This window comes from Manduca sexta, chromosome 27 (assembly GCF_014839805.1).
Source record: "Manduca sexta isolate Smith_Timp_Sample1 chromosome 27, JHU_Msex_v1.0, whole genome shotgun sequence".
In the NCBI taxonomy this organism is placed as follows: Eukaryota; Metazoa; Arthropoda; class Insecta; order Lepidoptera; family Sphingidae; genus Manduca; species Manduca sexta.
Window position 1 is genome coordinate 9,744,264 of NC_051141.1, and position 17,099 is coordinate 9,761,362.

General features: G+C 35.2%; 1 protein-coding gene across 1 annotated transcript; it reads right to left on the reverse strand.

The window, feature by feature from the left end:
• Window positions 1–11,068: 11,068 nt before the first annotated feature.
• On the reverse strand, window positions 11,069–16,109 carry LOC115447991. The gene is made up of 2 exons (XM_030175288.2): window positions 16,018–16,109; window positions 11,069–13,195 (listed from the first exon to the last, which is right to left on the reverse strand). Exons 1-2 carry the CDS (start codon window positions 16,039–16,041, stop codon window positions 11,951–11,953), a joined length of 1,269 nt encoding a protein of 422 aa, XP_030031148.1. The 5' UTR covers window positions 16,042–16,109; the 3' UTR covers window positions 11,069–11,950.
• Window positions 16,110–17,099: the final 990 nt, after the last annotated feature.

The following is a 17,099-nucleotide window of genomic DNA, read 5'->3' on the forward strand; positions in this document are numbered from 1 at the left end:
ACAAATACATTACTGTTCTATAAAAAAAAAACCGGTCTTAAAGAAATAAAGATTCAAGTCCTGTCCAATGAAGTGAGGTAAAGAGGTCATTTTCAGATTACAAAACAATCTTAAGTGACAGACTTCACAAATTTGCGAAGCAAATGTAAAAAAAAAATATTGTACATCGATATAAAAATTAAAACTGGTTATTGTGAAAATGAAATTAAATTGTAACAAGAAACTATATTATGATAATTATTAACATATTTTCGCATTCGATAGGCGTATTGTCATCCGATCTCTAATTCCTGTATAAGTACATAAGCCTATAAACTTAAAAAATGTATAAGGTAGTGCAACCGAAAAGAGCCCGGTTCCTAACAAGGTGCACCAACCATATTTTTAGTGTTTTTTTTTAGTGTTGTACTGATAAATCATATTTTTGTTAGTTTTTTTCTGCAGGAAATCACGGCATAAAGGCCGGTCCTTTTGGAAGGCTTGCGTGGGGATATGGATCCAACACGTAGAGGCCCCTTTAAGATACATTACTCTAGTTGGGGTTTATACACCTTGCGAGTACTCTCTCTGTCTGTACTTATGGAGGAAATACAGCTAAAGACAGCGTTTGCAAGGTGCAGGGACTATTGCAGAAAAGATGGGAATTATATTGGGTCTATGGATGGGATCTAGCTGGACTGGTTGCTGGGCTATTGTTTGAGACAACGGGATGTCTGCCAAGTAAAATGTCTCAATCTTATGTATTCAAGGCATACTGTGACTTGCCTCCCACTAGATGGGCAACCCATTAGTGGCGTAAGCCAAGGACGCAACACCGGTATGGGTGGCTTAAGGGTGTCGAGAGGTGTGCACCGATTTCACCATCGCGGGTCGTGCTCACGTCCGGAGCACGTTTCCTCGTTATTACGAAGATTGAGCACTTCCACCCTGGAGCTGAGGCTCTTAGCTCTTGCGACTTCCACCCCTAACCGGCCAGTTAAGGCAAGCCAAGGGTCAGGGGGTGTCATTTAGCCCCTTCGGAATCAGGGAACGCGGTGTCAAAGTGCGGTTGGTATTTCTTTTATAATTACATTTTATAATAAAATATTTTATAAGCAACTTTATTTAAATAACTAATAATTTAATATTCTCATGTATACATACCTTGACTTATCATAAGTGCAACTATGTTCGCCTACTTTATGAATAAAGCATTTTATTTTATTTTAATATATAATTATAAGTTGCAAATTTAATCAAAGGTTTTAATTTATATAATTTCATGAATCGATTTTGTGGAGATTTGCAAATTCAGTTGGCCTTTTCCTTTACCTTACTGTTAAATCGTATCAGAAGCAGGGGCGGATTAAGTATGACCGGGCCTATAGGCAATACACTTTCCGGGACACACTCATCGTATTCCCTCTTTAAAAAAAAAATCAACACAACGCAATTATGTGAATATAATAATGTATAATAATCACTGTGATTTAGTGTTCTATAGTTCTTTTAATAGTTTCGGTATTTGCATCTACACATCTGTTCGTCTGTCCACGACTTAACTCAAAAGTTCAGTATTAAAAAGAACTAATTTTGCCTTGATATACATATTAATATCGCATTAAAACGGAAAATATAATGGTATAAATTTTGTTAACGTACCTCCATAACACGTAAATATAAAAGTGAGAAAGATCTTTTTCGTCTATCCCATATAGAGTTGTGCCGTGTGACATGTCGTGGTTGTTTTTAGAAGTGTGAACAATTCACAACAGTAATATCGGACTATTCTATTTTCCGTGGTTCAAAATATATACAGAGTGGATCTATGAGACGGGGTACTAAGGACAGTTAATTACACTTTTTATACGGACGAGTAAGCAGCTAACAATTCATGTGGAATTTGTAACATAGACAATAATACTTGTTTTTGATTAATCAAGCGAATATATTTAATAAATTTACTAAGTGTATTTATCGCATTTCCTACAAAATTTATGGAGACAGTTTTTATAAATTTCTGACCCTTAAAGTATTAAACTTCGAAGATATAGAGTCTTAAAAACAACAAGTTCGATTGGCATCAAAAACTATTTTTTGTGAATGCAGTAATCATCAATAATGATGGGCAGTCTTCTAAGACAGATTTTTGTTGCTACAGCGGTGAAGGTTATACCCCCTTCCCCAGCCCTTATCGTCCTATGTTAAGTCCACTGTGTATAACGTTATATCACAGGTATTATAAGTAATGTGTTAAGTTAATGAGTAACAGTCGATAAACTTTTAAAATGCACTTAACGAAGTAAAAAGCAAAACTTCGTTCAAATTGCATTGGTAATGATTTAATCAGCTGTGCAAATAGGTAGTAAATAGTATAAGCCCTTAAAATATGAGAGGCAACTACAGAACCCTACCAGCGCGTGGTCTTTGACGAATTCGCAAGAATCCGTCATCACCATAAAAAAACAAAAAAAAAACAAATAAGTAGAAAATATAAGAATTTTATTGTAAAATATTCAAAATGATATGTATTGTTTCATTCTAAAAAGTAATCACAGTTCATTATTAAAAAATAATGTCTACAACAAAGAGGAGCGATGCGGCAGCCTTTTACTGCCATTCGATTTATTTATTTATTCTTATTTATTTATTTGTAATAAGGTACACCAACAGCAAGCACTACATATTCAATACAGAAATAGAAATAAAGTACAGCATCTGATATGTGTGCTACTAATAGGTGAAGACAGCATTTACCACTAACAACATATTTAATTAAAATCTAAAACATTTTAATGAGGAGGTAGAGGATAAAATTATGAATACTAAAAATATGTAATAAAACCTACACAACAGACATGCATTTTTAAAATGTTTATTTCATGTTCTATTAGGTTTATTCCTTGCTGTTATTTTTTTTGCAAATTTAGTGAACGTAAAATCCACTCTCTATCCACCGAAATCACGGAAATAGTTTTATTAACTTTGTTAAAAAAACATCTCTTGCGACGGCTTCTTATAAATGATCTGAAATAGGACAATAAAGAACAAAACTCATATTTTATTTGAGGGTTTGTTAAATACAAACTCAAATTAAATTTTCACCTTTCAATCGTTTACAATTTTTTTTGCTCTGTGGGCTGGGCCCCTTTTCCGTTGTCTAATCTACTCTTAGCATAATTCCTCTCTGAACAGAAGTCAATGGCGTTGCGTGCCTGCAGTAAGCCAATTACGGGCATTAATTCACCTAAATCCGTTGCTAATATTCAGAAGCCGTCTTCAATATTTCAATAAGCTTGCATTTAATTGCCATTTCGTATAAACACTGAAACTCTGTGTTAACGAAGATTATATTCCAGTAATTTCAACTTGTTATTACGCTTCAAGTGCGCAATAACTTCTCTTTTAAACAATAGAAACAATTATAACAGAACTACAATATGAAATATAACTTAATTATTTTTGTTACTTAATTTAAACTAAAGTAATGGATTAAGATTTCACTTCACAAACTCTGTGAACATTTTATTTCTTAAAATTATGTTAGTAAAAGACAAAAAGGCTTCGTGTACGTATATGATCGAATTAAGCGTTTTAATCGATCGAACGAACTTAGCATAAAACATTTTAATGAGGTGTGTGATACATTTCAAAATTCAACAGACAAAACAAAATAGTAGGTAGGTATTTCATAATATTATAAATCTTAAATTAGATATAAAAATTACAAGAACAGCAATCTAAATTGAAACTAAATGTAGGTGTAAATCTATATATAGGACTTGTCGACTTAAACCTCACAACCCACGAGAAATTTGAATCAAGCTAAATCTTCTTATAATTCTTCTAATTAATTCGTTTATTGATGTTTCAAATCACCAAAGCATTTCTTAATCTCGGTAGTTAAAAATTATTACAAACAATAATAACAAAAAGTTTACGTAAATACTATCTTCATCCTTTTACGCACTCACATTTGTTTAGTTTTAGGTACTTGCTACATAATCGTATAAAAACAGTGTGCTCCATTTTCCTTTGTATTATGTGAGTTTGTTTAAATAGGTTCTACAAGGAGTTCTCAAGGAGCCTCCCGTCTCCTCTGTATTCCATATTTAAGGGTGTAATTTAATTAAGCTAAAACTGCATGTTTGCAGTTTTATATATAATTCAAAATAAAAAAACCCAATCAGGCCTCTTTTAAAAAATAGGTTAAAACCATTAAAAAAGGTAACGGTAACCTTGGAATCGGCTATTTCTCACACAGTGATATTCTTTGTATGCCTTATTTAGTTTACTAAGTTCTTCCATCGGTTTATTGAGCAAGCCTACACTAGCGGCAATATTTCCTTAGCATCACGGTTCTATAAGTTTTTGCAAATCTACTCATATTGCACAAGGATATTTATTGCTTGCAACTTTTTTGACAAGGCACTCAATTCTTTTAAACACCTTTAAAATACCTTAACCTGAATGTTGAGTAACAAAGCTTTGCGCGGCATCCCATGGCGCTCGCCATCCTAAGACATAAGATGTCGCGTAATCCCCAATAATTACGCTAGCTAAAATGTCTTTCAAACAGTAACACAACAGTGCATGATATGCTGATTGGCGCCAAAACAAGCATAGTGATAACAGACTTGGAAGCATAACTTTAGCCGGTTGAAAGCTGGTACCAAAAAACGTACCTAATATAGATAACGTGAACTGTCTTAACGTTAAGTTGTCAAATATTTACATATGCGACCTGCCGGCATTCCTATAAGCTTTAGAATTTGCAGAAGTCTGCATTCCGTGATTGTTTACACGGTAGGAAACCATCGCTTGCGGAAGATAATATATTATGTAAGTTTTGTTGCTAATTAAACCCCGCTTTAGATTACCAACTTGTCTTAGTAAGGCTAAATCAGATTTCTTTTTGGCAAGAGAAAATAAATATTTATTTCGGTATATCATTAAAACACTAGTCATATTAACTGTTAAAAGTAAGCCCATTTTTGTTTATAATTATGATAAATACCCAACTACGGGAAGCGAAAGTAAAATAGATAAAATATTATACTTTGAAATCAAGGCCTTGAATAAGTGCTCAGATGTCCATGTTAATGAATACTTCTGAGTTACAACATAACTACGTATTTTGAAATTTAAGTACCTACCTTACATTATTGTAGCGACGCGGCGTGCAAACACAAATACTCCCTGGATAAAATCATATTTGTTTTAGGCTGTGATTTCAATTTCCAAACAAGAATATTTTATTGTTCCATGCAAGTTCTTATTTATCCCAGAAAACTTTTAGATTGAGAAACATGTTAAAAATTTATTCTGGTGCTCTCAGCTCTTGAAAGCCCAGAGAAAAATCAAATGTTATTTTGTAAATATTTTTTTATTTTATATTTTGCAAAGCTCAAGTTCTAGCTATGATGGACAAAAAGTCCAGGATTAAAAAACGTTACAATAGTGCATTGAGTCATGTAGCGTGTGATGTAGAATAAGCAATATATTTTATATGAGTGGAGAATGGAGATATTGTGTAGGTGTAATTACATTAATACCTACTAAAATGAAAACACGAGTTATTTCTGAGAAGCCGGAGTTAAAAATTCTTATTGACTCCACTTACAATAAAAACCAGTCAAAAAATCTGTTGTGTTTATTTTGTATTATGTTATAATTATCGTGTAGATTCATAAACTTAGTACATAATATGTATATAATGTGGTCACATCTACCAATGGATTATGGACAGAAAATTATGAGAGAAAACGCGTCCTCATTCAAGGGCACAGGAGACCGGATTTGCCGCACAGTGGCTTTATTTTTCGTTCCAGAGTAAAGTATATTAAAAGATCTGGAGGTACAGCTTAATCCATTTTCTATATAGATATTACGAATAAAATACTTGCTTCAGCATCACGATTCTAAAAATACTAAGTATCGTTGTTTTATTAAATTATGGGGTGATTTAATCTATATATAAAAATGAATCCCTATTTCCCTTGGTCACGCCATCATGCGTGAAAGGCTGGACCGATGTCACTATTTTTTTTGTTGTGTTTGTTATTGTCAGGACAAGTTTCTTATGAAAGAAAAAAATCAAAAAATTGCGCGGAAAATTAGAAAATTTAAGAAAACTTAACGACAATATTAATTTTACATAACTGTCAATGTTTTGAAATAACTGTCAGCGATCGACAGAATGCGCGCGTGCGTACATAGTTATGACAGGACAACGTCTGTCAGGTGCTGACCTGAGTTACTTTATAAAAATATTCTAACGCACTCAGAACAATGACAAGCAGTAACGCATCAAGGAAGCAAAAATATTATAAAGTATCGATGATTTTTTAGGTACAAAAAAAGATACCCGGCTTTGCACTGGCAGACAAGGAAGACGACACAAAATCGCCAAGAAAAAAAATTGGTGATACTAGTATCAAACTTTACAAGATGACCTGCTGGAATAATCTGAAGATTTCCTAATAATTATAATAAAATCGCTCCAGCTGGTTTGAAATCCATATAGAACAGACATGCCCACATAAATGTTAATAGATTATACTATAGTATTATAATTTGTATGACATCTCTTATTTTATTTCATTTGTCTGTATTCTATCTTTTTCACATAAAATAAAATGGTAAAACATCTCTCGCAATCGAAATAGAAATATAATTATTACTGTGTTTATTCAGACTTGTTATTCCTCTTCATTTTGTGAGCATCCATAATTGTATATTAAAAATAACTATCGCTAACACGTTACAAACATGATAGTATCATCACCGCACCTGTTTTTTTTTTTTTTTGGTTTCGCGGAGAAAGTACCTTATTACTACCGCCCAGCCTTCACGGCGGGCGACTGAGCGGTTATACTGGGGTAACCGTGCCTTACGGCCCGGCGTTAAGCCGCCCGGATTTGATGGTGACCTTCGGGCGACCGCCGGGCCGCGTCCCTAACCTATATACAACTTAAACCTATGCACGGCCTACCAGCTAAAACTCCGCGGTGGCCCTCTTCGGCGCATTAGGGACGGCTGCGGGCTTCCTCTGACGTTGAAGTGTCTAGTCTGCGACCGCAGCCGCCCCTGCGCGGTGCCGCCTTGCGGCCCGTCTCCTATGGGGATCATCACCGCACCTAGGAGTATGTCCTATACTGCTAGGATTCTATAGTGCCGTACAAGGCCTGAACGAAGGAGACAGTTTCGACCAGTTACGTATAGATTAAATATTTTTGCATTAAGTAATCGCATGGAAAATCAGTCGAATTTAGACCCTACACGCACATATTTTCATTTACAAGTCACGATTGTCATGTGAGGACTGGGTTACATTCCCTGCAATGAAGCTAAACTACTCTCTACTAAGGGACAGCCGCTGAATTATAATTTAGTATTGTAAACATTAACGTATTTATTCAAGATATATTGAGTTCTAATGTAGCTTTAATTATATTACAAATTATTTAAATTAGCCACAAGCTAAACGCACAAAAGCCTTTGAATTGTGAGAGCATGGAACGAGCTAACGAGAATATTTTAAAGTACTAAGCAGATAAAGCAATCGTTTCACAGGAATCAGGAGATTATCGTGCACAAAGAAAATATGGTTATTAAATTCCACAATACTTCTAAAGCAGCTACTCTAAAGCAGGCATTCGATAAATCCTTTGTCAATACTGTTTGGTTACTAGATAAGTAAATATTGATAATCAAAGAGAAGTGAACATTTTTATACAAAACTTTAGTTCTCATGTGCCTGATAAGGTTCTACATACTTATTCATATTTATATCCGATTAAGTCCGTGGACGACATGCTGTTTTTAGATTATTATGTTATTATACGTCAATGAGATTTTTAAATAAGCCTCCGTTAGAAACAAACCTTTCGAAAGAAAAAAATACCGGTAAAGATCTATATAAAGTTAAAAAACACTATTCATTTTATTTCAAAAAGTCATGTCCGTAAAAATCACGATTCGAAAACATTGACGTACTACGGTACCAATTTTCAATAAAATTTTACAATAATCCCAATTCCTTTCGGAACAAGCGGTATTGCGACAGCATACATGGAAGTTTAATTGATGGATATTGAGTTCCTCCATCGGCCTGTTACCGTTAGTCTGCCGATCGTGTTACACTAAAATATACACTATGTAGTTCATTATTCTGACACCAGAGATAAGTACATAATTTAATAACACGATTTATCACTATGCCACGAGGATTCCATGCAGTTAGGTGTCGAAATTAAATTATTTAGTTACTTTATCATTTTTAGTAAACACAGACATGTTTTTTTACTAAATGCTATTAGAGCAAAAAATAGAAATAATCCGTATTAGTTATAATAGAACCTCCTCGACCACCCTCGCCTGTTTGTTTGAGACGCCGCGCCGTACCGCCTACATACAATGTAGAGTTTTAAACAAAGTATCTACGCTATAAGTATTATGCTTTCTAATATTACGTTATTTTATTGATAAATTTCTTAGATAGACATAAGTGCCACTAGATTATTTGATTTTCTCTGTCTATTTTAACGCTCTTTGTCTCTGATACTGCCTTTAAAACTATTTTTCCACTAAGGGAAAAATTGCATCCAAAAAGGGCCATCGATTATGTAATTTGTCCAACATATAGTTTTTTTTGAGGTAAAACTGTGTATGTTTAATCGCTTTCTGTATTTATATCCCGAACTACATTGACTATAGGTACAAAAATGTTTTTATAGATGACAATCAGCTTATTAATATTATATCTGTTATCTATACTATTATATAAAGCTGAAGAGTTTGTTTGTTTGTTTGTTTGTTTGAACGCGCTAATCTCAGGAACTACTGGTCCAAACCGAAAAATTCTTTTTGCGTTGGATAGCCCTTTGTTCGTGGAGTGCTATAGGCTATATATCATCACGCTATACCCAATAGGAGCGGAGCAGTAATGGATAATCTCAGGAACTATCGATCCAAACTGAAAAATTCTTTTTGCGTTGGATAGCTCTTTGTTCGTGGAGTGCTATAGGCTATATATCATCACGCTATACCCAATAGGAGGGGAGCAGTAATGGCTAATCTCAGGAACTACCGGTTTCAACTGAAGAATTCGTTTTATGTTGGATAGCCCTTTATTTGTGGACCGCTATAGGCTATATATCGTCACGCTATGACCAATAGGAGCGGAGCAGTAATGGCTAATCGCAGGAACTACCGGTTTGAACTGAAAAAATCTTTTTGTGTTGGATAGCCCTTTGTTCCTGGAGTGCTATAGGCTATATATCATCACGCTATGACCAATAGGAGCGGAGCAGTAATGAAACATGATGCAAAAACGGGAAAAATTATAAGTTTTGAGAGCTTCCGTTGCCTGCGCTGCGTAAACGGTTAAAGTTATGCAACAATGATGTATGGCGGGATTGTTCCACTTTAAAAGTTCTAAAAAATATATTATAAAACAAAAGTCCCCCGCTGCATCTGTCTGTCTGAACGTGTTAAACTCAAAAACTACCCAACGTATTAAGATGAAATTTGGTATGGAGACAGTTTGAGACCCTGGGAAGAACATAGGCTCCCGGGAAACTACTACTTTTATAACGGAAAACTTTAGCCTGAAAAACTTTATAACGCGGGCGGAGTCGCGGGCAAAAGCTAGTTATACAATATAAAACTAGTTTTCGGCTTTTATAGCTGTCACGTGTTATTTTAATTTTCTCCCGACGTTTTGAGGACTGCAGCCTTCATGGTTCTGGACCAGGAAGGGTGCAATGACTTCAAAACGTTGGGAGAAAATTAAATCGGGAGAGATGTAATATCGGAAGACATGAACTTAGTCACTTTTATACCCGTAGGCATACGGATAGGCAGAGGAGCAACTAGGGCATCATGGATATTTCGGCCTTTAAAATTTAATATGACGAAATTTTAAAGGCAGAAATATCCATGATTATTAATTATTTTTACATTTTTCTTTCAACTGCGAGAACTAATCACTAACTAGACGTGAATTTAAATTCTTTACTTGCCAATACTTGTTTAGTTACCCAGATTAAAGCCGAAACAAAATGTATGAAAATGGACCTTGAGCTACCACCTTAAGTATTCATTTAATTTGATTTTTTTGTTGTTAATATAAATATTAAATTTTTTGCTATCATGTTTTTACTAATATGTGATGGTCTAGTTTCGAATGAAAGGGACTGCTCGGCATAAGGGCGCAAGCTTCAAACTCAATACCAACCTCTGAATTTTCAAAGTAACGAGTTTACTGTATATTATACAATATAAACATTGAAATTATCGTTCGCTTTAATGATGAAAGAAAACATCGAAACGAAACTTATATAAAAACCTGAGGGTCTACTTCGAAAAACGAAATCCGTAGTTTCGGATGACGGATCGCACATTTTGGTACTACGAAGTGTTACGGATCCGATGACGGATTCGACGACGGATCCGATCGGTTCATCGCAATATTTAAGACATGGAATTTGTAAGAACTTATACCATCCCTTTTTAAAACCATCTGCGAGAATGAAGTTCCACTGCTTTCTCCAAAAAAAATATACGGAATATTGATCCTACCACTAAGGTAAGCTACAGAACTGTGACGGATCCGAAGTAATTTAGTAGTAGAGTTAAATCCGAAGTTCGTCGTTTCTTCGTTTCGGACTGACGTTTCGACGTTCGTTTTTCGGAGTAGACCCTCTGAGGATTCTTCACAAGATTTCGAGAGTGTGTGAAGTTTGCCAACACGCAGTAGGCCAGCGTGGTGGACTAAGGCCTAAACCCTTTCAGTAGTAGGGAAGGCCCTTGCTCAGCAATCGGTAGTACATAATACAGGGCCGGTATACCACCTTGTTACTTGTGTGCGCCCTCATAATTCTGTGACGAAAATAAAAGGATTACCGCTGGCTTTACTCCTACTCAGATTTAAACTATTATCGAAGAAATATTTAAATTTAAATATTTTATAATTTTGTTATTGAAGGTCTCGGAGGTCGTCGTTTTACGATTCCATTGAGTAAAATTCATGAGATGATAGAATTAAAACGATTATAAATGTTCTTATTGAATAATAATTATTATTTATTTCATTGGTTTCGCATGAAAACTAATTAATACTAAAAAGAAATAACAATAAACTTAAAAATCTAATTAACAACAAAACACAAACCATCAATGGTACAGAGTATTGCAAACTAGGCAGTTATGTTAAAAATACAAACGAAGCATTAGGGTTCGATTATACACCTACACAATATAGGTATGGAAATACTCATCACGATTTTTTTTTAAATTTACATTACTATCAGAGTTAATTTCAGATTACAGCTTATGTATAAAATAATTACCTAAGACTGTTTTATTCTTATACTGGGGTATCAGAATTTTTGTGTAATTGAAATATAAGAAAATAAGTATAATAATATACAACATTTTGAAATATACTGAAACGAAATCTTATATGTATTTATTACCTGCGCGTTAACGAAATATTACGTCTATACAGCTACATTGTGGAATTTTAATCAGTTCGTTTTGATTTCTACCATAAATACCAAGTTCATATTTTTTATGTCAACCTACAAATTAAAACACACAGCATTTACACATACTACTCAGACTTATACTGGTAACTACAGCAAACAAACTTAAAGCTTTAGCTGCTACAAAAAAACGAGCTACACAATTATATCGAACGTCTGCGTGTTCTATGTACAAGCATAATATAATCAGAAAAAAAAATCGCCTCGCTGGCTTACATTTCGCATCGCATGTACATTCATATTATATACCGTTGACTATAAGGGAAATCAAAGTTGTTAATTCAGGAGAGGCGCCTCTATGGAATGTTTTCACAGTCTTAATTTTATATGGCAGCAATCGCTTGTGTCGTCAAGACGTTTAATATTTACAGAATTATTGGCATAAATATTTGATAAGTTATTCCATAACAAGCTCAAAGTTTTTATTTAGGAAATTGCCATGTCGATTGTTGAGGCTGTATTGGTGCAATTTTCGGTGGTGGTTCTTTAACGGCGACCAATTTTTGGCTTGCAGCTAAGTCATTGTCGCTTCGTTCCCATCCGTGAGACTCATGCACATGTTCATGATGATCTGGAGAAGGGAACCATTCAGATATCCAAACCGGACGCCAGATTTTCTTGACGCCCGGCACCCAGATATCTTTCCAGGCAGGTACCCAAATCTGTTTCCAGGCTTCCTTCCACTCCAGCTTCTTGTCTGGTACCCAAATTAGTTTCTTCGATGGCTTCCAGATTTGTTGCCAAGCTTCTTTCCATACTAATTTTTTGTCGTCAACCCAAATTTGCTTTTTTTCGGTTTTCCAAATCTGTTTCCATTCATCTTTCCAGACTAATTTCTTGTCGGGGATCCAAATTTGTTTCTTAGAGGGTTTCCAGTATTTCTTCCATACAGGTTTCCAGACGAGTTTTTTCTTCCAGAGGTCATGTGAGGTGTATTCCCAACCATCATGGTCTTTACCCAAATATTTTTCACCTGGTATGCCGACTTTGACCCATTCAGGTACCCAGATTTTTTTCCATGCGGGAACTTGGATATCCTTCCAACCTGGCACTACAATATCCTTGTAAACGGGGACAGTTATCTTCTTCCAATCTGGTACCTTCACTTCCTTCCAAGCTGGTACTTTAATAGGCTTCCATTCTGGCTTGTATATTTTTTTCCAGTCAGGGACTTTAATTTCTTTCCAAACGGGGATCTTAGTGGGTACCCAAATCGGCTTCCATATTTTTTTCCAAGAAGGCTTCCAAATTTGTTTCTTGGCCGGCTTCCAGATTTTCTTCCATCCGGGCTTCCAGATAAGTTTCTTTTTCCAGTAACCTGGGTCATGGTGATCATGATGATCGTGATAATCATGATGCTCCTCATGGTGTTCTTCAAAGGTATGCTCTGCGTGGTGATCGTGGTGTTCGTGGTCATCGTGGTGGTCGCTGTGGTCGTCATGGTGATCGACTACTTCATGGTGGTCGCCATGCGCATGTAAATCATCGCTGTCTTGAAATGGGTTAAAGCCGTCAGACGGCGGCGCCGGGTAATCGTACCCGTCGCGTCTTTGAGCTTCCTTGCCGAGAGGAGGTGCTTGTACCACTTGAGGTTGTGCTTGTTGATTTTGTTGAGGTAATGCCTTTCCAGAAACTAGAGCGATTTGAAAAATTACCGCCAGGGTAATCTGGAACAAAGAAAATATCATAATCTTAGCAATATCGTCAAACGAACCTACAATCTAAAACTAAGCGCCTAGCTTTCAAATTAGTACAAATAAATTGCGGATCACCGAAATATCGCGTAGCATCGTGCACACAGTGACATGTTAATTTGATTAAAGGCAGATCACAAGTTAAAGTGTTTTTATCCTTGTAAAAAACAATTATAAAATAATACATATTAGTAAAGTAAGTCGCATAAAAGCATAATCAAATTCATAACACAACACATATGATAAAATAAATTACTACACCACTTGGCGTATCTGTTACATAATAAGAACATTTGAGTGTATCAAAAAAGAAAGTGTTCTTAAGACGAGTTATAAACGGTGAGGTGGGAACCGGAACGCGGTCCATCTGGTAACAAACTCGACCTGACACCAGGAAATGTTTACCTTCTACATAACCATAATCGATTTAGTGTGATTTCCATGACATATTCAGAATTGCCGTAACAAATACCGATACTAAAAGAATTTGTTCCGTTTTACAGAAAATACCCGTTTGGCACATCAGAAACTTGAAATTGTGAATATCTTATTATAATCTATATATATAAAAATGAATCCCTATTTCCCTTAGTCACGCCATAACGCATGAACGGCTGGACCGATTTCACTTTTTTTTTCGTTGTATTTGTTATTATTAGGAGAAGGTTTTTATGAAAGAAAAAATTCAAAAAATTGCGCGAAAAATTAGAAAATTTAAGGAAACTTAACGACAATATTAATTTTACATAACTATCATTAGTTTGAAATAACTGTCAGCGATCGACAGTATGCGCACGTGTATACATAGTTAAGATGCGCACGTGCATACAACGTCTGTCGGGTCAGCTAGTTAAAAATAAAGCTGAAGCTTTCCGAAATTCTCTCTGGAACAGACTTCTGTCTAGTACAGTTTTCTATCTGGTCATTTTATAATGTAGGTATGCCAACCATAGCACAGACTTAATTAATTCTAGGAAACATAACCTGCAATATTTTTGTCCTGATTGCAGGAATTTATTAAATTAACAATTTTCATAGCTTTTATGCTAGTTCGTAAAAAAAGTGTTTTACAGCGTTATTATGGCACCACGAGTCAATAGACTTATATAAAGGATCAGTGAAAATTTCTTGTGAAAGTTTACATTTGGTGCATTAGCGTATTTCACACTGTGACTAAAATAATACAATACATAAGTGGACGATATTACGCAATGGTTACGGCACCATACGATGACAACGCTGACCAACAATTACAGGTACAATATATAATCCTTCCATACCTGTCGAGATACCAAACGCGAATGGAATATTAAGTGAGTCAGTGACTATTGTGTCACTTGATGCTAGCATTCAATAATAAAACAAGAGAAACCATGCGTTTTTTATACCTACGCATTGATTATCATGACGATATATTACGCTTTTATCTTTACTAAAAAGGTAACAAACACATAAGCATAAATTTTGATTTCAATTCATGTGAAACCAAGTTTCACTCCTTAAAAGCATTTGTGAAATTAAGTAATTAAAGCAAAATAATATATTGCATACATTAATCATGGCTAACGAAGAAACACGACGATTTTAAATACAAATACATAAGTAATTTAAATTTAATATCGAAAACATTTCTAAATCGGGCGCTCAGAGATCGAAATTAGATTCGATAAAAATCGTCCATGAAGCGATGAGTTACATAAAACGCTCGAGTTCATAGTTATTAGTCATCGCGGCAACTCTGCACACTTCCTTATGGGTATAACTAAAACAACAATGATGAGAAACTCAATGAGGAATAACAATGACTATTCTCTTTAAGTATTATTGAAAACAAATGATGTCGATCTATTTTGTATTATTTGTAAAAAAATAAAAAGCAGTCATTGACATACTTTATTGTACCTCTTTGAAACAACACATAACTACTTTAAAAAGCAGTGTTTCTATTGTATATAATTAAATAGTTGCTAATAATTCAAACAATTCTGGGAACGTACCCCATGTCAAGTATAAACAATATATTAATATAAAATAAATAATATAACAACATCGTCCCTAATAGCATGGAATATTTACTATTTTCTTCGGTAAACGATAAATACATATTAAGTGTGAAAAATGAAGTACAAATTTAACTAAGCCTCACAGTAAATATTTGAACTGGCTACTTGACCAAATTTGAACAAGAGATTTACTTGACTGAACTCCGCCGTTAGCTCATATGGAGATATTATCTACGGACAATCTCCCAGGCGAAGCATAGCCACATTGATTCGTCATACAAATATAATTGGGGTAACAACCTCTCACTGGGGTAAGTAGAGACAAAGGATCAAATCGAGATACTACTTACAATTAATTAATTGTACAGATAAAATTACTTCACTCTAGGCATCACAATAAAGACAAGCTTTATGTAAATAACGATTCTCCCGATCCATGTGTGTAATACAGTCGCATTTGAATCCTTCTGTAAGCCATAATATTTAATACACTATTCCTGTGCCTGATAATATTAATCAAACTAATAAATAACGTAAATAAATGGCGTAAAAGCTGTTTAAATCGTAAACGGAACTATTCAGCACGGCACGACCCGGACGGATATAGAAGTGACGGTGAAAGCTCCACTTAAATTGGAATTTGGTATGATTAAATTGCTTGTTTAACATGTTTTCCTTTTATTGCTACTCCTAATTTTTTTGCTGGGTTTTAAACGTTAACACACGATAAATAATTTACTTAAAACGCAATCAAATTCCCGAATATGATTTAGAGTAATTTAGATCACTGACCACTTGGCTCCAGATCCCTCGCATGATGGGGCGGGGAGCGGCCGTTCCACTTGGTGAGACGCCGAAACTCTTTTTACTCTATTAGTTGCCGTTGAGTATGGTTTTATATATGGCCCGGCCCACCCCATGCGCCTGCCGGTGGGGCGCGTGTCTGCGCTCACTTTCGCTCCCACCCCACGGCCCGCGGGCGTGCTAATGCCTCCGATGACCCTCAGGAAGCGTTAGATGTCCGCTGAAAAGGATCCATGATTTTATCTTCTTTTTCACCTTCTGAGTTACAACGACCATAACTAAATACATGCTTGATTAGATAATTTATCAAGATATGATTCTAACGTTTATTTGTGCCGATATTTCTATTTTACAATGTATTGGGTGTTGCGAATAATATAAGAATGTGTGCGATAAACGCTATCACAAATATATATTAGTAAATCATTTTTTACATATTTAGGTAATATAATAATATTAAGTGTTTAGCGGATCTACTAAAGGCATTGTACTATTTATTTAATAAAGTATCATTGTGTTAGGACTTTTGTCGGCATCAAATTTAATTCTCTCAAGCTGGTCCGAAACAATGAGAACTTTATATTTTTCCCCGAACCTTGTTTACCTTTCGTTTGAAAAAATACCAGCTTGCTTTAAACTGTTAATAATGAAATATCGCTTTACACGATGTATTTTGTGGTGGTAAATCGGTTCATTCCTATAAGATGAACATATAGAATACGAGGGGAATCAAGCGTGTTAAGTCATTTAAAAATGAATTGAATATTTCATTTATGCCCTTCCGGTGATGCTTTACACATATATTATTGACTAGCTTCCGCCCGCAGCTTCGCCCGCGTGGATTTCGGGTTTCAAAAATGGAGAAGGTGCTCAATTTGTCGGGATGTTTTTTTAATTTATGGTGGTATGCAGGTGGTCCGATTGTCCGGTCAGGGTCTGATGATGGGATCCTGGTGAAATCGAAGGAACTTTTAACCATTAAGGTTGCACACGAAATGACGGAAGCTTAAAAATGGAGTAACTTCTCCCGTTTTTCCCAACATTTTCCATCACTGCTATGCTCCTATTAA